The sequence below is a fragment of the Periophthalmus magnuspinnatus genome, chromosome 22 (genome assembly GCF_009829125.3).
Source record: "Periophthalmus magnuspinnatus isolate fPerMag1 chromosome 22, fPerMag1.2.pri, whole genome shotgun sequence".
NCBI classification, from domain to species: domain Eukaryota; kingdom Metazoa; phylum Chordata; class Actinopteri; order Gobiiformes; family Gobiidae; genus Periophthalmus; species Periophthalmus magnuspinnatus.
This window is the reverse complement of record NC_047147.1, coordinates 23,937,782-23,965,566: the sequence shown is the minus strand read 5'-3', so window position 1 is coordinate 23,965,566 and position 27,785 is coordinate 23,937,782. Positions and strand designations below refer to the sequence as shown.

The following is a 27,785-nucleotide window of genomic DNA, read 5'->3' as shown; positions in this document are numbered from 1 at the left end:
TGTCATAGCAACAAAAGAGCCAATCAGGAGTTAGACAGCTGAAAGTAATGCTCCTTCCCATCTGCACCGCTGGTTGGGCAGGGAGTGTGGTTTGGCTTAGCAATGCTGTCAATCAAACCTGTTGCTAATGCTAACGGGAGCGGCCCCAGAGAAAGAAAGCGCCTGATTTGTGAAATGACGAGTCTGACAGCAGCAGTAACAGAGAGAGGGACCACACTTTTTCAAATCAAAGTGAACAAGAGCCACAGTCAATGGAGCCGAAAGCACGTCCATGCTCACTTCCTGTTTGGAACGCGGCAGCTAGCGGGTTAGCCATATCCATTTATATATACAGACTATGGTCCTGACCAAAACTAGATCAAGATCGGGAGATGGGTCCCACTGCTCCTGACAGGTTTAACCCAGAGACACTTAAGGATGGCTACAAAACAGACAAAATTCCAGTTTACAAAGTTTAATAAAATACACTCCTCCTCAGACTTTCATCATTTTTCACACAAAATCTGAGATAATTTCTTCCAAATGAAATTCTTCTGTACATGTTTTAATCGTGAATAAATCTGTGCAGTTTGATAAAGTTAAAATAAAATTAAAGTAAGGCAGTGCTGATTGCAGAAGAACATATGGCTTTTCTTCGAGCGATAAGGCACAAACATTTAAAACAATAATAATAAGCAGAATAGATTTAAAAGGTCCTATATGACACAAAACTGTCTCGTGTGAGATTTAAGTCATGACATCACAAGGTGGAACAGAGTGTTTTCAGTTTGAGAGAAGAACTCAGCCTGAATATGCAGAGTTTGTGTGTTAAACATGTGTGAATGAAACAAAACACAACTCCAGGTCTGTTTGTGATGAGGAAACTACATTAAAACAGAGCAGAGAATAGAGTCATATGGACCTTTAACTAAACATGGGGTCGTTATGGTAACAGCAGGTTACAGTAGAGTTATACATTTGAAATTAATTTGAAGTGTCTGAAAATGTGTCAAACAAAATAAGAAACTAATAGTTCTGTACAATACTTGGAAGAAAACATACAAATAAAGATTTTATTTTTTTTACATCTTTGGAATCATTTGTAACAGAGCAAAGACTGAACATCACAGAGGAAATGAAAGATTCAATTGATCTAGAGGTCAAACCAGGAGCTGACCAATTGTGGTTTTTAGTTCTAGTCCTGGTCTAGTCCTGGTCTAGTCCTGGTCTAGTCCTGGTCTAGTCCTGGTCTAGTCCTGGTCTAGTCCTGGTCTAGTCCTGGTCTAGTCCTGGTCTAGTCCTGGTCTAGTCCTGGACTTCCTGGTTTAGTCCTCGGGGTGTGGTTCCTGTCATAAGACTATGTTGTAAAGTCACATTATAAACTTCAGATTATTGAACTTTATGGATTTATTTTATCACATAAAAGTCTTAAGACTTTGGACTGAACCTGGAGCCACAGGTATGACACAACGAGAGGAATGTTTGAAGAGAGACATTTTTTTAAATCTGTAAAATAAAAACTGATGTGTCTCAAATTTTGGTCAAAACCACTTACTTTTGATACAATCAGATCTAGACCTGTTAACCTGGACTAAATCTTGGTCTAAACCAGGACTGAATGACGACTGAACCAGGACTAAACTAGGACTGAGCAAGGACTAAACCAGGACTATAATAGGATTTACACAGGACGTTTTCTTGTCCACTAGGGGGCATTAAGATCACAAAAATGCAGTCTAAAGGCATCACAACATAAGAGCACAAAACTGACCCAGGACTGACCCAGGACTGACCCAGGACTAAACCAGGACTGACCCAGGACTGAACCAGGACTGAACCAGGACTGAACCAGGACTGAACCAGCTGTTACAGCCCAAAGCCTTAAACTCTTTCCAGTTTTAGTATCTGTCTGTTATGGTATAAACCAAGACGGAACCAGGATTAAAACCACGATTAAAACCAGGGTCAAAACGAACCTCAAATTAAATAAGACCTAAGCCAGGGACTAAAGGAGGTCTAAACCCGAACCAAAAGAGTTGATTTAAATAAAAGATGTAATTTGTTCTGAAAAACAAGGACAGTGATTGGTCCAAATTCACACACAGTTGAAATTAAAACTAGGACTAAACCAGGTCTAAGCTAAGTCTAGGCCAGGTCTAGGCCAGGTCTAGGCCAGGTCTAGGCCAGGTCTAAACCAGGTCTAAACCAGGTCTAAGCCAGGTCTAAGCCAGGTCTAAGCCAGGTCTAAGCCAGGTCTAAGCCAGGTCTAAGGCAGGTCTAAGCCAGGTCTAAGGCAGGTCTAAGGCAGGTCTAAGGCAGGTCTAAGGCAGGTCTAAGGCAGGTCTAAGGCAGGTCTAAGGCAGGTCTAAGCCAGGTCTAAGCCAGGTCTAAGCCAGGTCTAAGCCAGGTCTAAGCCAGGTCTAAACCAGGATTAAACTGGGACTAAACCAGGTCTAAACCTGGACTGGAAGTGGTTTAGTCCAGGATGACACCAGTTTCAGTCCCGGCGTTGTACTTATCAAAGTTTTTCTTAAACACAGACTCTGTTTTCCTTCATAAATCTTCATGTTTGAGATCAAAGCTGCAATAATGAAATGTGAGAGTCCAGTGGGTCCAGTACAAAACCATTTTTCATCTGACTCTTATGTAACAGACTCCAGAGACCACGACTGGACCAGGACTGAAACAGGACTGGACCAGGACTGAAGTGGAACTGGACTGGGACTGAATTCGAACTGGACTGAGACTGAACTGAGACTGAAGCGGTGAATATGTGAAATGTTTAGGACTAATGATAATGGTATGGAGGGACAGAAGGGACACTCAAACAAAAACAAACTTTATAATGCTAATTTGGTCCTGGAGTAGTCCTGGTTCTGTCCTGGTTCTCTCCTGGTTCAGTCCTGGTTCAGTCCTGGTTTAGTCCCGGTTCAGTCCCGGTTCAGTCCCGGTTCAGTCCCGGTTCAGTCCCGGTTCAGTCCCGGTTCAGTCCCGGTTTAGTCCCGGTTCCATCCCAGTTCAGTCCTCAGTCCTCGTTGTGGCTGTAGACCCCTTCCCCGTTGCTCTGGTGGCTCTTGCGGTGTGATGGAGGGATCAGATGGTGGGGCAGCTCCCCAGGCAGCTCGTATCCCTCCAGTTTGACTTGGATCAGATGCTGTGCCAGAGCAAACTCCTCGTCGTCCAGCATTCCGTCTTGGTCGCAGTCCGCCAGCTTCCAGATCTTTCCGAGGACGGTGTTGGGGAGTCTGGAATTCATCATCTCCTTCTTGGCGTTGACTCCAGAGATCTTCCCGTTGACGGGCATCAGCGTGTAGAAGATCTCATCGTATCGGTGTTTGTCGCGGTTCACGATCCAGTCCTCGTGGTCGGCGCCGGCGCTGATGCCCTCACCGTACCCATGACCAAAGGGGCCATCCTGGGGGCAGAAGAGGGGGGAGAGGGGTTTAGATCACCATGTTTCCTTTTATTGTTTTGAAAAAATATTGGCTCAAAACATTGTATTAACATGTTTAATAAGTTTCACTTTTGTTTCTGATGCTCTGAGTCTTCCCTCCATTTGCTCTCTGTGCTAAGTCCCTCCCCCTTCAGAGCACTCTCACAACACAATCAGCTGCATCCCACTAATGAAACAACTGACATCACATCAGGTTTGTCAAGTTGCTGTGTACAGTTTTGTATCATGTTTTTGTATATTTATGGAGGATTGTCATGTGGGAGTGGGTGCTGTAGGCTTGTGGGCGGAGCCTTGTACAGGCTCATACTGCTAAGGAGGATTTGAATAGGGCCCGGGAGAGATCGCTAAAATACTCAAACATGCATGGATGACATCCAAAACCTCTTCAGGCGTTATAACACAGAGCACAGCACGAAAAGCTCCAAAAAAATCAATTTTGCAGAATACCCCGTCTTTACCCATAAACCAGGTCAAATGTTTGCTTGATATCAAGTGTTTTTGTCACTGTACCTGTGATCCCTCGAATGCCCCGCCCTGCACCATGGCAGGTGGAGCTTTAGACTCCTCCTCCCGGATCATTGCCATGAGAACAGCGATCTTTGACGCCAACATTTTATCCACCGACTCGATGAGCTTCATCTTTAGAGACGGGAATTTGCTGAAGTCATAATGTTGCAACTGGTCCTGAGAGAGGGAGGGGGGGGGGGGGGGGGGGGGGGGAGAGACAGAGAGGGAGAAGAGAGAACAGGGGACGAGGCGGGAGAGAGGAAGGAGAGGGGTGGCGAGAGGGAGGGAAGGATAGAAAGAGGAGGTGAAGGGAGGAAGTGATTGAGGGAGTATGAGGGAGGGAAAGAGACAGAGGGAGGAAGAAAGAGGGAGAGAGAAAAGTGAGAAAGAAGTGGAAGGAGGGAAAGAAAGAAGGACGTGAAAAGAGGAGAACAGAGGAGGGGTGAGAGAGAGGAGGGTGCATTAGGCCATAATAAAACAATAAAACTATATACATCATGTTAGCTAAAACAGACAAGATCTTTAGTGCTGAACAACCAGACTCAGATCTGCTCCTGAACCAGGACTGAACCAGGACTGAACCAGGACTGAACCAGGACTAAACCAGGACTAAACCAGGACTGAACCAGGACTGAACCAGGACTAAACCAATATTGCACATGGATTACATCAGAAGTAGACCAGGAGTAAACCAAGACTTAAACCAAGACTTAAACCAAGACTTAAACCAAGACTTAAACCAAGACTTAAACCAAGACTTAAACCAAGACTTAAACCAAGACTTAAACCAGGATTTAAACCAAGACTTAAACCAGGATTTAAACCAAGACTAAACCAGGACTGGCTCAGGCCGTGTTTTGGGCCCAGCACAGCTGTCTCTGTAATTCTGTTGGTTTTGGACCGAGAACAGTTTTTGGTTTACAGACACCTGCTGAGAGCATGCAAACATCTGCAACATCTGGGTCTGAAGGACCAACAACCAGGGACCAGGGACCAGAGACCAGCTGGAACTAGAGCCACTAAAACTATTGAGACTGATACTGAACATAGTGTTCAAGAGCAAGGCTCTTGTTGATCTAACATTCGGCCAAAATATTTCTGCGCAATAACACAAAAACATTTAATCAGTTTGAAGGTTTTTTGGGGAGATAAAAAGGACAGAATATCTGTAACAAAGGCTGTTCAAAGGTCATTCAAAATTCATTCAAAAGGTTCAAAGTTTGTTCAATGGTCATTCAAAGGTCGTTCTTTCTGTAATCCAACAATCTGAGGGGCATCACTTTGTGTAACCTCCTGTAATCTGGTGCATACATATAATAGATACTTTGCCATGACATTACACTGGGAGTGTTGGCCACTTTGGGGAGGTCTCTGATTGGTTTTGTGTTGGTTTTGTCTGATATTATTTGAATATTTTGGTCCTGTTTTGGTGGTATTTGGGTTACCTGCATCTTTGCCACGTTGGGGAAGTCTCCGGGGCTGATGTGGTGCTCCCTCTGCAGGATGGTGTAGATCTCGGGAAGTCGCAGAATTAGCTCCTCCTTCTTTTTCTCTCGCCCGAAAAGCGACGGCATTTCCTTCTTCAGGTAACTGATGATGTAAGCGTGCACCTACAGGGGGCGGCAGAGAGGAGCCAGTGAAAGGGGCAAATAACACAGACAAACCTGATGAAATGTTCCGCAGTGGGGCTTTAACCCTTATCTAATGTATTGTCCTCATCAGAAATATGCAGTTTGTTTCATTCACATAACACTCTGTTACACATTGTGATGTAATCAAGTGCTGCTCCTCTGGGTTTTAGTCCACACATCTCCCAGATAAGACTCAGATTTCAGCGCTCAAATTTCCTTCAGTTAAAAAAATGCACAAAATCTCCCTTAAACCTTTAGAAAGCCTGAACTCTAACCTGTGCGCTCCTTTGGGATCAGAACACACATGATACATTATAACATACAAACTCAGCACATGTCTCCTATTACAGAACTCTGCTCTTCAGTATTACACAACTGCATGACCTCTGTATGACCCCAGGACCAGGACTAGACCAGGACTAGACCAGGACTAGACCAGGACTAGACCAGGACTAGACCAGGACTAGACCAGGACTAGACCAGGACTAGACCAGGACTAGACCAGGACTAGACCAGGACTAGACCAGGACTAGACCAGGACTAGACCAGGACTATAAACATGCAAGTCGTAAGGGATATCTTCAAATTTCAGCATTTTCCAATTTAGTTCTGAGTTTATGTGAAATCCTTAGGTCATAGTTTAATTATGGCAAATCTCCCTGCAAAAAAACCCAAAAAGGTTCCAAGCTCAATTCCCAATGTCCAGCTGGGTCCTCCTGACCAGGACTAGGCTCAAGTCAGAACACAGACTGAAAGTGGACTAAGGCAGCGTGATGTCACTCCCAACATTTGGCTCCAAGTGAAGCTCATCGAGGCTGGCAGCTATAGGGCCCAATATCATATCTTGATTTTGGGATAAAATAGTGAAATGAAAATGTCAGGGTCATGTAAAGCTGGTTAAAATGAACAATTAAAGACCAAAGTGACGGCAGCAGTTACAGAGAGAGGGGCCCCAGGTTTTTAATAGAAAGTGAATTGGAGCTGATGGAGCCGAATCGAGCCCATACTCACTTCCTGTTTGGAAAGTGGCAGCTAGCGGGTTAGCTATGTCCCTTTATATATACAGACTATGGATCAGACTGCAGACACTTCTCATTTGACATTTAGAACAAACAAAAGCCGCACCCAGGTCCACTTAAAATACTTGAGTCCGTGAACAACTTGAGGAACTGAAGACGCTCCAATCGAAGATCTGCAACAAGTCTGAGGGACATGTGTTTAGAGAACGAACAAGAGGAACAAGAGGAGAGAGGAGGAGGGAGAAGGAGGAGATAAGGAGAGGAGGAGAGAATGAGAGAGGAGACAAGGAAGGAGGAGGAGATAGAGGGCCTGACAAAGAAGAATTTTCCTGATGTTTATTAAGAACATAAAAACCATCAGAGGTTAAAAGGTTTGTTAAGAAATAGAAAAATATGTTTTTACTGATGAAATGGTGATTTAAAGACGTGAACGGGAGGCCAGAACTTTTAAAACAAATAACTTCAACTTCTCCAGGGCAAAAGTAACAATAAACTAGTCCAAGACTAAAACAGGAGCTAACCAGGACTGAACCAAGGCTAAACCAATCATCTTTAATTTTACTCCTGCCTGCTCCTCTCTGTATCTCTCTGTATCTCTCTGCTCCTCTCTGCTCCTCTCTGCTCCTCTCTGCTCCTCTCTGCTCCTCTCTGCTCCTCTCTGCTCCTCTCTGCTCCTCTCTGCTCCTCTTTCAAACTCATTAACTCAAAGAATAACCGAAACCAAATTCTGAGTCTCACTTCTGTTTTCTCAATAAACAAACTGTATTTTCCTTGTTTCATTTTTGGTGAAGTTAAACAGCCCTCAGTTACCTCTGACCTCTGATCTTGGGGGTTGAGGAGCATTTCTGCAGCACCAACTGATGACATCACAAAGTGTCATCAGGTGGTAACAGTGTTGTGAGCTGTGCAGAGGGACACAGAGTAAATGTGTAGGATTACTGAAACGTGTGAATGGGAAAAAAAACACAACTGCGGGCTCTCGTGAGTCAGACTAATGTTGGCGAGTCAGGCTCTCTTGACTTAGACTCACTTTGGCGAGTCGGGATTAGGGTGGTGAGTCAGGCTCTGTAAAGTCGGGCTCACCTTAGCAAGTCGGGCTCTCTTGATCAGGTCGTTGAGTTTTCTCAGAGCTGCGTTTCGAGGTAAACCCTGAATGTCTCTGAACAGATCCTGAGTCTCAGCTTCAAACAGACGTCTGAAACACAAGACAGAACTCTAAGTAACTCTAAACTGAAAAAAAAAACAAAAACATCTGGATTTAACAATAGTAGTAGTAGTAGTAGTAGTAGTACTAGTAATAGTTGTAGCAGTAGTAGCAGTAAGTACTTATACATAATCACAATTTTTACTATTTTTATTTCTATTCTATTTTTATTTGGTGTTAAAAAAGTGTTTATTATTGAGCTGTCAAAGTAATTCCCCCATAGTTTCACTTTGTCTAATGCTTAGTGGTAGTAGTAGTAGTCCATAGTACTAGTAGTATAGCCAAAAATGTACGCTAATTTACATGTTTTTTCTAATAATACTACTACTTTTTATATTTGTTTCTTTTTTGTGTTAACAGTCGTTTTATATTTGATTAATTTAGTGTAGCAATAGTCGTACTGACCTGTTTTCCGTGTTCTGCAGAGGCTTGGCCCAGAATGAGCCCAGATAAACCCGAACCACCTCCGGAGTGTTGATTACTTTCCCCAGAGACCACATGAGGGCGCCATACACCCGCATCAGCTGCTGAGTGTCCACCTGAGAGAAGGACAGGTGAAGAAGTCTGAACCAGGTCTGAACCAGGTTTAAACCAGGACTAAATCAAGAATAACTCAGGCCTAACGCAGGACTGAACCACATACCTGGTCGGCTTTGTTGAGCACCACTCGGATCTTATCGTCTTGACCTTTGAAAGCTCGGATGGCCTCAGAAAACTCATCTGAAATGTCCAGTTTATGAGCATCGAACAGCAAGATGATTCTGTCCACGCGCTCCCCAAACCATCGCAACACCTCTGCAAAGTCGTAACCTGCAAGAAGAAAGGAGGAGAGGGTCAGAGGACAAGGTCAGAGGAGCAGAGGAGAGGGTCAGAGGAGGAGAGGGTCAGAGGAGCAGAGGAGAGGGTCAGAGGAGCAGAGGAGAGGGTCAGAAGAGCAGAGGAGAGGGTCAGAAGAGCAGAGGAGAAGGTCAGAGGAGCAGAGGAGAAGGTCAGAGGAGCAGAGGAGAAGGTCAGAGGAGCAGAGGACAAGGTCAGAGGAGCAGAGGACAAGGTCAGAGGAGCAGAGGAGAAGGTCAGAGGAGCAGAGGAGAGGGTCAGAGGAGCAGAGGAGAAGAGGGTCAGAGGAGGAGAGGAGAGGGTCAGAGGAGCAGAAGAGAGGAGCAGAGGAGAAGGTCAGAGGAGCAGAGGACAAGGTCAGAGGAGCAGAGGACAAGGTCAGAGGAGCAGAGGACAAGGTCAGAGGAGCAGAGGAGAGGGTCAGAGGAGCAGAGGAGAGGGTCAGGGGAGCAGAGGAGAGGGTCAGGGGAGCAGAGGAGAGGGTCAGAGGAGCAGAGGAGAGGGTCTGATGGTGCAGAGTTATTGATGGGGGGACTCTAATGTTCGGTTCCTCTAAAACAAACATGTCCTCCTGAAACCAGGAAGTGCCATTGTTCGAACCGCAGGCATTTCCTGTCAATCAGGAAGTGGAATATGTGAGGTCATCAGACACCAAAGAGGTTATGCAATAATCTGTACCAAGTGAAAAAGACTACACAGGGTTTCAACCAGGACCGAAACAGGACCAAAGACCAAAGCAGGAGTAAGAGTAAACAAGGACTAAATCAGGACTAAATCGGGACTAAATCGGGACTAAATCGGGACTAAATCGGGACTAAATCGGGACTAAATCGGGACTAAATCGGGACTAAATCGGGACTAAATCGGGACTAAACCGGGACTAAACCGGGACTAAACCGGGACTAAACCGGGACTAAACCGGGACTAAACCGGGACTTAACCGGGACTTAACCGGGACTAAACCAGGACTAAACCAGGACTAAACCAGGACTAAACCAGGACTAAACCTTGTTTGCTCTACTATTACTTTCCATTTTAAATCAGTCCTGTTGTCTTTGTGTTTCTGTAGTTCAAATCTCTGACACTCGTGGACCATTATAATTATAGATAATAATAATAAATAATAATAATACAAATAACAATAACAATAATAATTTGCACATTTTAAATCACAATATTCATCTAAAATGACTTAATAAAAGAAACAAGTCCACTGACGTCCGTGTAAGAAAACTGGTGCCCAGTGGGAGCCGACATCGCTTCAAATGCCATTACAACAAAGAGCTGATTAAGAAAATAAAACGGAGGTGAAAACGGGGCTGGATAAACAAAATGGCTTCTTGAAAATAGTGGATTAAAGATTAAACTCAAACATGAACCACTCCAAATACAACTTCAGAGGATCTGATTTAAGCCGTCCCCTTTAGAACAGTATGGTATATTTTATGACAGTAAATGTTATCTCTTGTTTGGCTGTTTTGACTTTTAGTTTTGTTGATGGGAAACACACTTTTGATAGTTCCACTAGTTCCATTTAGTGGTGAACAGTTAAACCACAAAAATCACACGGCTCAACTGTAGAAACAGACTCAAGCCACATCTGAAGACTTCAAAACCAAAACCAAACCTTCCACCTTTTTTTTTTTTTTTTTTACAAAGAAACTGAACCTACATCTGAAAAGAAACATCTCCAAAAGATAAATCCACAAATGTGTTTTTCCCACCATCTGGGAGGGCATCTGACACACCACAGCATCTGCAGATTAACTACAGACATTTGACCCTCTCCATCTCAGTCTAACACTACAGGGTGGGAGGGCATCTGACATACAGGAATATAGGCGAATGGAAGGGCATCTGATACTTGATAGGACTCGGGTTGGGTAGTAAAACAGGTCAGTGAGTCTCATGAATAAAACATCAGCAGGTGCAGAGTCAGGTGACATATGACAGGCCCCGCCCATAAACAGGTGAAGCGTCAGGTGACACAGCACAAGCCCCGCCCCCAAACAGGTGTACGGTCAAAGGTGAGAGATGAGCAGACAGGTCAAATCTCTCATGTTGATTGATTTATTTATTTGATTGGTACATGCTAATGAACACACATGATACAACGTGAATGTAAACGCACCGGATTATAGCCAAAGAATCATTTCCCAAGGACCGGGATTCAATGTGATCCAGTGAATATAATATAGATTAGGACTAAACCAGCCTTAAACCAGGACTAATCCAGGACTAAACCAGGATTGAATTAGGACTAAATCAGGACTAGATTAGGACTAAACCATGACTGAAGCAGGACTAAACCAGGATTAAACCAGGACTAAACCAGGACTAATCAAGGACTAATCAAGGACTAAACCAGGACTAAACCAGGGCTGACGCAGGATTAAATCAGGACTAAACCAGGATTAGATTAGGACTAAACCAGGACTAATCCAGGACTATATTATGACTAATCCAGGACTAACCTAGGACTAATCGAGGACAAATACAGGACTAATACAGGACTGAACCAGGACTAAACCAGGACTAGATTAGGACTAAACCAAGACTAAAGCAGGCCTAAACCAGGAGTAGATTAGGACTAAACCCGGATTAAACCAGGACTAATCCAGGACTAAACCAGGATTAGATTAGGACTAAACCAGGACTAGATTAGGACTAAACCAGGACTAGATTAGGACTAAACCAGGACTGAAGCAGGACTAAACCAGGACTAAACAAGGACTAAACCAAGACTAAACCAGGACTAATCCATGACTAATCTAGGACTAAACCAGGACTAGATTAGGACTAAACCAGGACTAGATTAGGACTAAACCAGGACTGAACCAGGATTAAACCAGGACTAAATGACTCTACCTCAGCACTCCCTGTCTTCTCTGTGTGCTGTGGTTTTGTGACAGTGTAAACTGATCTGGTCTGGGTGTGGTCTGGAACTGGGACTCAGGATCAGGACTTGGATCTCAACTAGATTTAGAGGGGGTTTAAACTATATACATGTGTGCCATTCAAGACTCAACTCAACCAGGACTAAGGTTGGACTCAACCAGGACTAAGGTAGGACTCAACCAGGACTAAGGTAGGACTCAACCAGGACTAAGGTAGGACTCAACCAGGACTAAGGTAGGACTCAACCAGGACTAAGGTAGGACTCAACCAGGACTAAGGTAGGACTAAAATAGGACTAAGGTAGGACTAAAATAGGACTCAACCAGGACTAAGGTAGGACTAAAATAGGACTCAACCAGGACTAAGGTTGGACTCAACCAGGACTAAAATAGGACTCAACCAGGACGAGGAGTAAATGTGGACTTCCTGTGAGTACCTCAACACTTTACATTCTGCAAAAAAGAGCCACATCTAAATATATAAAAGAGAAAAATCAATTTATGAATAAGAAATAACATATATTAAACAAAAACATCAGTAGCAGTTATGGAGAGAAGCTGTGCTAAGATATTTCAATTCAAATATCCTGGTTTAGTCCGGGTTTAGTCCGGGTTTAGTCCGGGTTTAGTCCGGGTTTAGTCCGGGTTTAGTCCGGGTTTAGTCCGGGTTTAGTCCGGGTTTAGTCCGGGTTTAGTCCGGGTTTAGTCCGGGTTTAGTCCGGGTTTAGTCCTGTGTTCCTAGTTCATATAATACATGTATGTTGTTGACTGAGGGAGGTCCCTGGTGTCAACACTGAGCCTTTACAGTCAACAGTCCTGACCTTAACAAGACCTGCTGGACAGAGCCTATAGAACCCCATGGAACTCTATAGAAATCTGTAGAACTCTATAGAACCCTATGGGACACAGAACTCTATAGAACACTATAGAAATCTACAGAACCCTATAGAGCTCTATGGGACAGAACAGTGATGCAGGGCCCTGTAGAACTCTATGAGAGTTTCTGTTTTAAATAAATCTCCAGCTAGCATTAGCAATTAGTTTTTCAGTTAGTCACTCTCACTTTTTTGTTGAAAATCAAACTCCTAAACAGGACCATGAGCACTCGGACAGGTTCCAGAAAATGTGTTCTCTTTAATACAGTTTTGACTTTGTCTAAATATTTCAGACAATCTTAAAATGTATTTGACTGTTTGCTAACCTGTGGATTGTGTCACCATGATAACTGCAGTGACATCAATGGGGGAGTTCTGCATGTGTTCGGCAAAGTATGAGTAGGACCTATCCACATTAAATAAAAATTCTCAAAAATGTTTGTGGAATTGGTCTCTATACAAACTGTAATAAGTTCCACATTTGTGTATTTTCTGCTTAGATCCCTCCTTCACAGACTGTAGTCCATAGCAATAATGTTTCCATGGAGACAAGTGACCCTTCAACAGTAAAGTTCCTAGTATTTTCACAATACTAAAATTTCAAACTTGTTTTCGATACTAAGGAATAGACTTGATACTCGATACCAATTTGGATCCCACGATGACAATAAAAACACTCTCTCTTTAGACAATATACCGTGACGTTCCAGATTAAATGGTAGTACTGTCTTTTCTATTCCCATGTGTGTTATATGTGTGTACTTCCTCAGTGTACAGTAGGTTCATAGTGGTCCATGTGTGTAAACTAGTCTATGTGTCTTATACTTGTGAAAGATACAGCTCAAGATCATTCTAAAGATATTCAGGAAAGGTTCAGTTCTGCCCTGTGAATGGGTATGGTAGTACCGATACCTGCCAAAAATTTCAATAGTTTCAAAAGTTTCGATACTAGTTTTAGTAATTCTTAGCCAACTGTAAAAGTGACACATTACAGCTCTATCCTCCTGAGACCCGAGCTCTTGCATGACAGGCTTTATTAATTTCTCTTTGTTATTTGGGCTGATTGGACCTGACGAGTGTAAATACCAAGAATTATCTTTTTACATTATATAGTTTCTGAAAAAAAATTATGTAAATCAAATGTCCTCATATGTGGACATTTTACTCATTTTGATAAAACATTTGAATAATGATTTGCAAAACTATTTATTAAGACCCTGAACACAGCAACATTTGTCCTGAATGTAAAAAGAAAATGAGAAACAACAATTGTGCCTCTTGGAACAATGTGTCTCATGTGAAGAGCTGCTGACAGGAGCAGGAAGAAAAACAAAAAAATTTAAAATAAAATATTCTAAACATTCTAAACTGTTAAAAATGAATATATATATAATATATTTACATTGTTGCTTCTTGTATGCTGTTATTCTTCATCTATTAATTTGCACTGTGGCCTAGACAAGCCAAAAACGTGTTGTCCACATATGAGGACGCCAGGTCTCAGGAGGTTAAGACAAAAGGACATTAGAGTGCATTTATGGACCCAAGCGTGCCATCAGAGTCACACACACAATATGAGTAACACAGACCCTGCCCTTGTCTTGGAGAATGTAATCTGAAGTTCACAAACGCTTTTGGTTGGTCCACTTTTCCTTGGAGTTTTCTGGACTTTAAATCCACGCGTGACTCATTCTGGCCCAGAGTCTGGTTCTGATCCTCCTCTGGGCCCGATCCCGGAGACCCGCCCTCCTTCACTACGTTTCCCATGATGCAATAGCCCCAAACTCACTGACCTTTAAAGATGACATGACCAACATCAACACAGCAAGAGCAGTCTGGGATTCAAGGCTGAACTAGGACTAGACCAGGACTAAAGCGGGACTCAACCCAGACTGGACCAGAACAGGACCAGGACTGGACCAGGACTGGACCAGGACTGGACCAGGACTGGACCAGGACTGAACCAGGACTGAACCAGGACTGAACCACGACAGAACCAGGACAGAACCAGGACAGAACTAGAACTAAACCTGGCCCAGGACTGAGCCAAGACTGAAACAAGACTGAACGAGGACTAAACCAGGATTGGAACAGAGCTGGACCGGAACTGCACCAGGATTACACTAGACTAAACTAGGACTTAATGAGGACCGAACCATGATAGAACCGGGACTGGACCGGGACTGAACCCAGGACCATTAGACACTAAAAGTTTTTTTTTTTTTAAAGGACTAACCCAGGACTAATTCAGGTTTAAGACAGGATTTAAACTGGATTCAAAACCTGCTTTAGTCCAAGTTGGAGGCGTTGGTTGAATACATTTCCCTGGCACAGTGACTCCTCTCTTTAATTTGCAGCTTCAATGCACCACCCAGATCCCACCCAATCCAGTTTAGGTCCTGGCCTGGTCCCAAAGAGGTCTGAACCTAGGTCTAAACCAGGACTAAAGCAGGGCTAAAGCAGGATTAACCGAGGACTAAACCAGGACTAAACCAGGACTAAACCAGGACTAAACCAGGACTAAACCAGGACTAAACCAGGACTAAACCAGGACTAAACCAGGACTAAACCAGGACTAAACCAGGACTAAAGCAAGATTGACCGAGGACTAAACCAGGACTAAACCAGGACTAAACCAGGACTAAACCAGGACTAAACCAGGACTAAACCAGGACTAAAGCAAGATTGACCGAGGACTAAACCAGGACTAAACCAGGACTAAACCAGGACTAAACCAGGACTAAACCAGGACTAAAGCAGGGCTAAAGCAGGATTGACCGAGGACTAAACTAGGACTACACCAGGACTAAACTAGGACTGCACCAGGACTGCACCAGGACTGCACCAGGACTGCACCAGGACTGCACCAGGACTGCACCAGGACTACACCAGTATATTGAGCGAGTGTCAGACCTTTGTATTTGAGACACATTTTTTAGTTATTGAATTATTGTTGACTCAGCTGAACCTCAGTCCCTCCCTGTGCACCAGGACTTGGATCCAAACCAGGACTACAACAGGACCAGTGTCTGGTTATGAACTTGGACTAGAGCCGGGCTGGACCAGGTCTCATTTGGGACCGGGTCTTAGTCTGAGCTCTTCCAGATGGAGACACACCCCTCAGTTACTTCCTCTGCTTCAAACTGTGACAGAAATGACAAAAGACTGAACCGGGACTGAACCGAGATTAAACCGGAACTGAACCGGGACTAAACCGGGACTGAACAAAAGACTAAACCAGGATGAATATGACCCGTAACTTGGCCTGGTTAAGTTTAATGTCAAACAGGTGGTGGACCCTAAAACAGAAAAGGTACATAATGTAGCTTTAAATGTACACATTAAAGTCCCTGCACCTGATTTTACCACATGTATTTGAGCCAAATGTGTCTCACCCCAGTGCAGATGTACTGCACATGTACTGCACATGTACTGCACATGTACTGCACATGTACTGCACATGTACTGCACATGTACTGCACATGTACTGCACATACACTGCACATACACTGCACATACACTGCACATACACTGCACATACACTGCACATACACTGCACATACACTGCACATACACTGCACATACACTGCACATACACTGCACATACACTGCACATACACTGCACATACACTGCACATGTACTGCACATGTACTGCACATGTACTGCACATGTACTGCACTGCACAGAGCACAGATATGGAGAGGAGCTGTGCTAAAAGAAGCTAGTTCTATTGAAATATCCTGGTTTAGTCCTGCTTTAGTCCTGCTTTAGTCCTGCTTTAGTCCTGTGTTCCTAGTTCATATAATACATGTATGTTGTTGACTGAGGGAGGATCCCGGTGTCAACACTGAGCCTTTACAGTCAACAGTCCTGACCTTAACAAGACCTGCTGGACAGAGCCTATAGAACCCCATGGAACTCTATAGAAATCTGTAGAACTCTATAAAACCTTATGGGACACAGAACTCTATAGAACACTATAGAAACCTACAGAAACCTATAGAGCTCTGTGGGACCTATAGAACTCTATAGAGCTCTATCCTCCTGAGACCCGAGCTCTTGCATGACAGGCTTTATTAATTTCTCTTTGTTATGTGGGCTGACTGGGACCTGATGAGTCTAAATACAAATAATTATTTTTTTACATTATGTAGTTTCTGAGAAAAAATTATGCAAAAAAATAAAAATAAATTAAATAAAATATTCTAAAAATTCTAAACTGTTAAAAATGAATATATATAATATATTTACATTGTTGCTTCTTGTATGCTGTTATTCTTCATCTAATAATTTGCACTGTGGCCTAGACAACCCAAAATGTGTTGTCCACATATGAGGACGCCAGGTCTAAGGAGGTTAAGGGACAGAACAGTGATGCAGGGCCCTGTAGGGAGTTTCCTTTTTAAATAAATCTCCAAACTTGTGCTCCACAAATGTTGAACCTTCTCATTATTAGTTTGGGATCGTTTTGGTTAAGTCCTGGTTTAGTGTCATGTCATGTGAACACAACCAATTATTGATACTTTACTAACTGTAGGCACTGCTCTGTCTGAAGCTCTGTTAAACTTTAAGCTGAGCTTTAACACAATCTGACCATACACAACTGACTTAACTGAACTACAACAGGTGATCTGATTTGTGCTGTTAAACAAGTCCCTCTCAAATAACATGACGGTCATATACATATATATACAGCACATATACACACATATACACATATACAGCACATACACACATATACAGCACATACACACCTATACAGCACATACACATCTATACAGCACATATACAGCACATATACAGCACATATACACATATAAGATAATATATAAGATAAGATATGCCTTTATTAGCCCCACAGTGGGGAAATTCCAGTATTGCACCACACAGTTAAAGAACAGAAGGAAAATGGTACATATACAGCACATACACAAAGTAAATGGTCACATTTTTCTACATCTTCAAGGTGCTCAAAGCGCTTTACAACAAGGAACCACTCACCCATTCACACACACATTCATACACCAGTGTACGCAGACACTGAGGGCGAGGTGGGTTAAGTGTCTTGCCCAAGGACACAACAACAGCATTCATCTGTGTGAGCTAGAATAGCACCGCCAACCTATGGATCAGTGGATCTGACCGCTCAACCAATGATGTTTATGTCGAGAGCGGGATTTGAACTGCCAATCTTCGGATCAGTGAACAAACTCTACCAACTGAGCTACTGTTGCCCTATCGATGTCGATATACACACACATACACACATATATACAGCACATACACGCACATACACACATATACAGCACATACACACATATACAGCACATATACACACATACGCACGTATACAGCACATATACACATATACAGCACATATACACATATACAGCACATATACGCACGTATACAGCACATATACGCACGTATACAGCACATATACACACATATACAGCACATATACACACATATACACACACATATACACATATACAGCACATATACAGCACATATACAGCACATATACACACACATATACACATATACGCACATACATATACGCACATACACGCATATACTGCACATATACAGCACATATACAGCACATACACACATATACAGCACATATACAGCACATACACACATATACAGCACATATACACATATACAGCACATACACACATACACACATACATGCATATATACAGCACATACGCACATATACAGCACATATACACACCTATACAGCATATACACACATATACAGCACATACACACATATACAGCACATACACACATATACGCACATATATACGCACATACACACATATACAGCACATACACACATATACAGCACATACACACATATACAGCACATACACACATATACAGCACATACACACATATACAGCACATACACACATATACAGCACATACACACATATACAGCACATACACACATATACAGCACATACACACATATACAGCACATACACACATACACAGCACATAAACACACATACACAGCACATATATACATATATACGCACATATCCACATATACTGCATAAGCAGTTCTTGAGGTAAAAAAAATACGGTAGTGGAAGTTAGCATGCTAATTGTTGTTATCATTACTGTGATGTCAAAACTCCACTCTGCTCTCAGAGTTGTGAAAAGTGCTTATACATTCATCATGGTGAATAATTGTAACTGTTTAAACTGTTTAAAATGAACTCTCACGTGCGCCCTCCTCTCACCTCTCACGTGCACACTCCTCTCACCTCTCACGTGCACGCTCCTCTCACCTCTCACGTGCACGCTCCTCTCACCTCTCACGTGCACGCTCCTCTCACGTGCACAGACCGGACATGTCTGTGAGCGCCTCAATCTTGTCCATTACTTCCCGTTTGTCTCCTTCTGTTTCCTGTCCAATTAATCAGAGTCTAAAACCAGATCTGAAACTAAGACTTCCTCAATAACCAGGTCTAAACCAGGACTAAACAGGACTGAAGCAGGCCTCAACCAGGACTAAACCAGAATTCAACCAGGACTAAAGAAGGTCTGAAACAGGCCTGACGCAAGACTAAAGCAGGACTAAAGCAGGACTAAAGCAGGACTAAAGCAGGACTAAAGCAGGACTAAAGCAGGACTAAAGCAGGACTAAAGCAGGACTAAAGCAGGACTAAAGCAGGATGAATCTGACCTGTAACCTGGCCAAGTCTATAACCGGTCCCAGTTACCGTACTATTTTATATTTTGGTTGGAGCAAAAGTCCGAGTCGAGTCTGGACGTGTTTTATGCAGACTCAGGAGAACGCCGCAGGTTTGAGTTTACATAACACAGGATCATAGGTCTATAAACGTGAGTCAGCGCGCGCACACACACACAGAGGGACAGGCATACGCATACACACACAGAGGGACAGGCGTACACATACACACACAGAGGGACAGGCGTACACATACACACACAGAGGGACATGCGTACACATACACACACAGAGGGACACGCGTACACATACACACACAGAGGGACAGACGTGCACACCGCACACATTCAAATTTAGGTACACAAACGCGGAGTCCACTCAAAGCAGCTCTAGTAAAATCTTTTGATGTCAGCGAGGAAGTGGCATCACAACATGACTGCAATGAAAGTGCCAAAGGGTTGAAAGAGCTGCTCAGGCCTAAACCAGAGATCTGTTCATTTATGTCTAGGGACGCACCAATATCGCTATCGGATATCGGCACTGATCTAGAAATATTAGGTTAATCGGTGTCAGAACTGAAAAGGCTGGATTGGTCCAAGTTAAATACTTGTGCATATTCTGGCTTAATGTTTCAGTTTTATGTTTTATGAGATAGTGCCATCCTCACCTCTGATGTAATCATAATAATAATAACACCATCTCCTCAGTGCGTTATGAAGAGTTATGTATGAATGGTCTGACCTCGGCTGATTCTTTGTTTCTCTCCCGACAGGATCCCTGGAGTGTCGATGATGCTGATGCTCTGAAGGACCTGGTTATTCATCTGAGAGCAGATAAACCTGGAACAGACCACATCAGTTATTCAAACAAGTAACAAGTTATTCAAACTATCCTCTGCTCCTCTGACCCTCTCCTCTGCTCCTCTGACCCTCTCCTCTGCTCCTCTGACCCTCTCCTCTGCTCCTCTGACCCTCTCCTCTGCTCCTCTGACCCACTCCTCTGCTCCTCTGACCCACTCCTCTGCTCCTCTGACCCACTCCTCTGCTCCTCTGACCCACTCCTCTGCTCCTCTGACCCACTCCTCTGCTCCTCTGACCCACTCCTCTGCTCCTCTGACCCACTCCTCTGCTCCTCTGACCCACTCCTCTGCTCCTCTGACCCACTCGTCTGCTCCTCTGACCCTCTCGTCTGCTCCTCTGACCCACTCGTCTGCTCCTCTGACCCACTCGTCTGCTCCTCTGACCCTCTCGTCTGCTCCTCTGACCCTCTCGTCTGCTCCTCTGACCCTCTCGTCTGCTCCTCTGACCCTCTCGTCTGCTCCTCTGACCCTCTCGTCTGCTCCTCTGACCTTCTGTTCTGACCTTCTCCTCTGCTCCTCTGACCTTCTCCTCTGCTCCTCTGACCTTCTCCTCTGCTCCTCTGACCTTCTCCTCTGCTCCTCTGACCCTCTCCTCTGCTCCTCTGACCCTCTCCTCTGCTCCTCTGACCCTCTCCTCTGCTCCTCTGACCCTCTCCTCTGCTCCTCTGACCCTCTCCTCTGCTCCTCTGACCCTCTCCTCTGCTCCTCTGACCCTCTCCTCTGCTCCTCTGACCCTCTCCTCTGCTCCTCTGACCCTCTCCGCTGCTCCTCTGACCCTCTCCGCTGCTCCTCTGACCCTCTCCGCTGCTCCTCTGACCCTCTCCGCTGCTCCTCTGCTAACCTCTTGTCTCTTATGTAACAGAAAAACGTGAGGAAATATTCTGTTTGTGTTCGACTCTTCACTGTCAGCCACTTCCTCCATCAACAGGAAGTGACCTCCGACCCTGGCCGCCATGTTTAAATTTAAAATCTTGACGTTTCCTGTTTCAGAAATACTTCGAGGAAAGCAGTCAAACACTCAGACATTCAAACACTTGGACACAGGGCGGACACGAGGAACTCAAGTGTTTTTAGAGCTCGGGGGGAACCTTCGACATGTGCCCTGTTTCCGGGGGAAGTTCAGAGTGCGTCACAGCTGGCACTCCAGAACAACACGTTTCTCATTGATTTATGAACAAAACTAAATTTAACCGAGAGTACAGTTAAGGTCAACAAAAACGTTATGTCCCTGAGAGTCAGATGCCCTCCCCCCGTGCGTCCGATGCCCTCCCCGTGCGTGTGTCCGATGCCCTCCCCGTGCGTGTGTCAGATGCCCTCCCCGTGCGTGTGTCAGATGCCCTCCCCGTGCGTGTGTCAGATGCCCTCCCCGTGCGTGTGTCAGATGCCCTCCCCGTGCGTGTGTCAGATGCCCTCCCCGTGCGTCAGATCCCCTGTTACACCTGTTTAGAAAGGAATTCCCAAAGGCGTTGAGTTTCCTGAAGGGTTTCTTGGGATCGACGACCAGGGCATTGCCGGGGACGACACCCTCATTTTCTCCGTACATTACGGCGATAAAACCGTCTGTGGTCGGCTCAGGTCCAATCCTCATCCCCGGGAAGTCCTGCTCCAGAAGATACCTGAGCAGAGAGAGTAGGGCTGTCAAAAGTGTTGAAAAGCAGAATCGATACTAAAACTAGTATCGAAACTAGATACTCATTTTTCACAGGTATCAATACTAAAAAAGTCCCATTGACAGGACAGAAATGAACCTTTCCTGAATATCTTTAGAATGATCTTGAGCTGTATCAGAACAAGTATAAGACACAGACTAGTATTCACCATGGACCACTACGGACCTACTGCACACTGAGGGAGTACACACATATAACACAAATGGGAATAGAAAACAAAGTACTACCATTTAATGTGGAACACATTTAATGGTAGTACATTTTATTGTCTAAAGAGAGAATATTTTATTATCATTGTGGTATCGATACTGAATATCGTTTGAAATTTTCATATCGTGACAAAAGTAGGAGAGAGGAGGAGAGAGGGGTAACAGGTGGGTAACAGTCTCATTTCAGAGCTTTTACAGCTCTGAAATGAGACTGACTGAGGTCTGATAAAGACCGTGTATAGATCTAGTGGTACTTAGAAAACTAAATATTGTCTTTAGGTGGTACTTAGTGTGAAAAGTTTGAGATCCACTAGTTTAATGTAATGACAGAGCTCTCAGGAAAATAAGGGACTATTACAGTATTTTACACAAAAGAAATGGGCCACTTCAGCTAAACTAAGCACAAAAAAAACAACCAACCTCATCCAGGGACACAAATGTCTGAAATCTGAAATGTTGTAAATGTGAAGCCGCATTAAGTGCTACACTGTACTCATTCATTCACTCCACACACGCACATGGACACGTACACATACACATACACACACTCATGGACGCTACCTCTCTGTCCCCTCTCTCTGTAACTGCTGCTGTCAGGTTCGTTGTTTTGGTCTTAAAAATACTAGGATCATGTAGAGTGGGTTAATACGAATATTTTATTTCGCGATTGTGTCTGTAAATCAAGATATTAACATTACTAACAGACAAATCAGGAGCCTCCTTTCCTCTAGGTCACTTCTGCTAGCGTTAGCAACAGGTTTGAATTACAGTGTTGCTAAGGACCCGCTCCCTGCTAAACCTGTGGTGTGGGCAGGAAGCGGTGTTAGCTCCAATAGCCTCACTCCTGATTGGCTTGGTGGTTGCTATGATACTCGCGATTGGAATTCCAAATATGGAAGCGGATCCCTAGGGAGGTGTTCCAGGCATGTCCCACCGGGAGGAGGCCCCGGGGAAGACCCAGGACACGCTAGAGGGACTATGTCTCTCAGCTGGCCTGGGAACCCACTGCAGGGTCTGGAGGACGTGTCTGGGGTGAGGGAAATCTAGGGGTCCCCGTTTAGACTGCTGCCCCCGCGACCTGGCTCCGGACAAGCAGAAGAAAATAGATGGATATAAGTGGGTTCCAAATTGTTCGCTATAACGATTAGCCGCGATGAGCTTCATCTGAAGACCATATACTTCATACAGTCTATGGTATGGCCAAAGACGACATAACCGGAAGGTCAAAGGTTGTCATTGCTTTCTGTTGTTATGGTGACTTCTAAATCCTGAGCCAGTTTAAAACTGTAATTTTTTCCTCCTTTTAGAAAACTACACTGTAACACAATATGAAACTGAGTTATGTTTCTTATGTCCATTCATCTCTCCTTTGACCCCCCTGACCATGGTGTGACCCCTGACCTCTGCCTTTGTTCTGGGAGGAAAGTGTGAAATATGGAGGAAGGAAGTGCCCTGTGCTCACTTCCTGTTTGAGTCGAACTTCAGAAACAACGTGGCAGCCATGTTTGTTTGTTCTGACACCCGAGAACAAAACACGAGAGTGATATGAGCGACCAGGGATCAGACCGAGTCCAAGACTGGGTCCAGACCAAGACTGGATCCATACTGGGTCCAGACCGGGTCCAGACCAAGATCAGGACTATAAACAGATTAAAATTAAACAAGAACCAAAAACAAGAGCGATATGAATGACCAGAGTCCAGACCTAGTCCAGACCTAGTCCAGACCTAGTCCAGACCTAGTCCAGACCTAGTCCAGACCTAGTCCAGACCTAGTCCAGACCTAGTCCAGACCTAGTCCAGACCTAGTCCAGACCAAGACCAGGACAAGACCAGGACAAGACCAGGACAAGACCAGGACAAGACCAGGACAAGACCAGGACAAGACCAGGACTATAACCGGACTAAAACTAAACAAGAACCAGACTAAAACAAATGCTCTTTCCTCTCTGTAACCCTGTTCTAAAGTAGGCATGGGACGATATTGAAATTTAACGTCACTATTATCATGGCCAGAATAATTGCGATTAATGATTATATCACGATAATTATTCAATTTGCTGACAGTTTAAAATGTTGTGGATATTAATAATGATAGTTTTAAGCTTATGAATAAGTTCCATGTTGAAAGAACTGTTAAAGTATTGTACTTCGTCATCAGTGAAAACAACTACAGTCTAGTGGAGAATATTCTGGATGAGCAGGGTTGTCAGCTGACATTTGGGGACCCGGGGCAATAAGTCTCACATGTGCCCCCCTCTAATAAGATTTAATAGGAAAAGCGTCCAATTCTGTGCCCCCAAACTCCCAGGACAACAGACCCGTTTGTCTGGCCTGTCGACTCCCCTGTGGATAAGTAGTTTGTTTCTGCACATCCTGGTGATATAATAGCGATTATCACAGTCACTATCACTATATAAAATCTCCCGTGAATGATTATTGCCGACCCTTTTTACCACGATAAATGATATTATTGTTTATCATCCCATCCCTGTTCTAATTTAATGAAATGTTCCACAGTGGAGCTTTAATCCTGTTCTAATGTATGAAACAGGAGATACATTCGGTACATGGTCCTGGCCTACACGTGCACCACTTCATAACCACACAAGTCCACTGTGTACTGTCTGCATCTGATTATAAAGTGTTGTCAGAGGATCAGGAGGGGCACAGTTAGCATACTAGTTGTTGATCTGGTCTCAGTTGTAATTTAATACTGAGGAGTCCAAAAGTGAGAATAAAAATACAGGATGCTCCTTCTGTTGTGCAAAAGTGAGTTCACGGAAATCCATTTTCACTTCTACATTCATCAGACTTCCAACTTCTGCAAAATACATCTGGTCACTAAATCCTGGTTTAGGCCTGGTTTGGTCCTGGTTTGGTCCTGGTTTGGTCCTGGTTTGGTCCTGGTTTGGTCCTGGTTCAGCATTAGTTTAGTCTTGGTTCAGACCTGATTCAGACCTGGATCTGGAGTCTGTCACATGTTCAGCTCTGCACACTTCACTTCTCTAAATCCCCTACACCTCTTTTCTCTCTCTCCATCTCTCTCTCTCCTCCACTCCTCTATCACTCTTCTTGCTTTCTTTCTCCCTCCATCTCTCTCCCTCTTTCACACAGAGGGTTCCGGGGTGACCTTTAGTCCAGATCTCACTCAAATCTCACAACTATTTGCCCCAGTGACCGACAAACCCCCAAAATATGCACCAGGACTAGACCAGGACTAGACCAGGACTAGACCAGGACTAGACCAGGACTAGACCAGGACTAGACCAGGACTAGACCAGGACTAGACCAGGACTAGACCAGGACAAATCTGTAACTTTATATTGAAATAGATGCAAATTTAGAATAGTGATTAGATTACACCATCACTCACACTAACACAGAGGAAGCAGGGGAGTGTCTTGCTCAAGGACATATCAGTAAGTTATGGAGAGAGTACGAATCAAACTATCAACTCTTAGGTCAATGATGGTTAATTAAACAAATGCATTTCTCCTCATATGGGCTTAGGTAAAGATACAGATATCAGTGTAATAACAACATAGACCTGTAGTCCTAAAGGCTCCAGTCAGACCCAATCAAGTCCAGGTCCAAAACCAGACCAGGACCAAACCAGGACCATGTGAGGTTTATCAGAGTCTGAGTCTGATAACACTGTAATAACACGCTAATATTAGAGCTGCATCAGTATGAGTGTAATGGGAACATAAAATACAACCGAGTTCAAACCAGATGCTTAAGACCTGGCTCAGACCTAGTCAAAAAAACTAGACTGTTTTTAGTCCTGGTTCGGTCCTGGTTCGGTCCTGGTTTGGTCCCGGTCTAGTCCTAGTCTAGTCCAGTCCTAGTCCAGTCCTAGTCCTGTTTTTAGTCCTGGTTCAGTTTTGCTCCTGGTTTAGTCCTGGTTCAGTTTTGCTTTGGTCCTGGTTTAGACCTGGTTCAGTTTTGCTTTGGTCCTGGTTTAGTCCTGGTTCAGTTTTGCTTTGGTCCTAGTTTAGTCCTGGTTCTGTTCTGTTTTGGTCCTGGTTTAGTCCTGGTTCTGTTCTGTTTTGGTCCTGGTTTAGTCCTGGTTCAGTTTTGCTTTGGTCCTGGTTTAGTCCTGGTTCAGTTTTGCTTTGGTCCTGGTTTAGTCCTGGTTCTGTTCTGGTCCTGGTTTAGTCCTGGTTCTGTTTTGGTCCTGGTTTAGTCCTGGTTTAGTTCTGTTTTGTCCTGGTTTAGTCCTGGTTTAGTTCTGGTTTAGTTCTGTTTTGGTCCTGGTTTAGTCCTGGTTTGTTAATCCTTGCTCCACATTGTTTCTCTGACTCACATTAATAATCTTTAGTAATGACCTTTTGTACCATGTGACTATTACACCACCGCAGGGTTCAGGTGTCGCCATGACGACTGAGAAGTTTATGTTCCATAGTTTCATTCTTTATATTTCAGGTTCTACATGTTTTCTGCATAGACATGTTTTTATAATCACATGTTTTCTGTCAACATCAAGATCAGCTCTGGTCTTTAAAGGCCCATAATGCACTGCTGTCTGATCTGCGCTAATGTTTAATCATCACAAACAGACCTGGAGTTGTGATGATTAAGCAAGTAACTTTATAACACAACTTAATGCTCACAGGATGCAGTATTGTGTAATATAGGAACTTTAAACTACTCAAATCCAATACATGAATGTTGGCCACATGGGATTAAAACATGTAACTTATTATAGAGTTAAATTAAACTGTCTTTTACCAATAAATACAAGAGGAATAAACAAGGTACAAACCAGGACTAAACCAGGACTAAACAAGGTACAAACCAGGACTAAACCAGGACTAAACAAGGTACAAACCAGGACTAAACCAGGACTAAACCAGGTACAAACCAGGACTAAACCAGGACTAAAGCAGGACTAAACCAGGACTAAAGCAGGACTAAAGCAGGACTAAAGCAGGACTAAAGCAGGACTAAACCAGGACTAAACAAGGTACAAACCAGGACTAAACAAGGTACAAACCAGGACTAAAGCAGGACTAAAGCAGGACTAAAGCAGGACTAAAGCAGGACTAAAGCAGGACTAAACAAGGTACAAACCAGGACTAAACCAGGACTAAACCAGGACTAAACCAGGACTAAAGCAGGACTAAAGCAGGACTAAACAAGGTACAAACCAGGACTAAACCAGGACTAAACAAGGTACAAACCAGGACTAAACAAGGTACAAACCAGGACTAAACAAGGTACAAACCAGGACTAAACCAGGACTAAACCAGGACTAAACCAGGACTAAACCAGGACTAAACAAGGTACAAACCAGGACTAAACTAGGACTAAACCAGGACTAAACCAGGTCAGAGGAAAACCCCATTCGACACGGTTCCGTTTTAAAACAGTGACAGTTATTTCTGATCATTACGCGTCATCACTCCGGTTACGCATCGTTCCCGTTTGTTTCCCGGTCTGTGCTCATACTCGTCCCGGTTCAGCCACGGCTCCAGGGCGTGTCCGCTCCGCTCCGCACCCACCTGATGAACGTGGTCTTCCCGGTAGAGTACTGGCCCACGAGCAGCACCATGGGTTTGCTCTGGAAGTCCGCGGCCTCGAGCGCAGGTGAGTGGAAGTCATGAAACAGGTAAGTCTCCTCCAGCGGCAGCAGCTTCTTGGTGTACAGCGTCTGCAGCCCTTCAGTCACGGTCGCGTACATCTCTCCTTCCTTGTTGCGTCCTCCCTGCTCCTGTTTAACCCAACTGAACATGTCTGCAGCAGGAGAGCGGCTCCAAAGCGCCAAAACCTGCAAAAAAAAACCTCCACTAATCTGACTTCTGCTTTCCCCGCGGTTCCTCTTTCCCTGCGGCGCGTCACTGGAGCGAAAAGAGGAGAGGAGGCGAGGAGCGGAGAGAGGACAGGAGTGAGCACGAGGAGAGGCAGGACACTCCGGGACCTTTAGCGCTCG

At 44.2% G+C, this 27,785-nt stretch overlaps 1 protein-coding gene across 1 annotated transcript; it reads right to left on the bottom strand.

Moving 5' to 3' along the window:
- Window positions 1–444: 444 nt before the first annotated feature.
- Window positions 445–27,785, bottom strand: ehd4 (EH-domain containing 4). The gene is made up of 9 exons (XM_033988368.2): window positions 27,358–27,785; window positions 21,412–21,588; window positions 19,855–19,952; window positions 8,438–8,604; window positions 8,200–8,333; window positions 7,674–7,785; window positions 5,386–5,550; window positions 3,944–4,117; window positions 445–3,394 (listed from the first exon to the last, which is right to left on the bottom strand). Exons 1-9 carry the CDS (start codon window positions 27,585–27,587, stop codon window positions 3,005–3,007), a joined length of 1,647 nt encoding a protein of 548 aa, XP_033844259.1. The 5' UTR covers window positions 27,588–27,785; the 3' UTR covers window positions 445–3,004.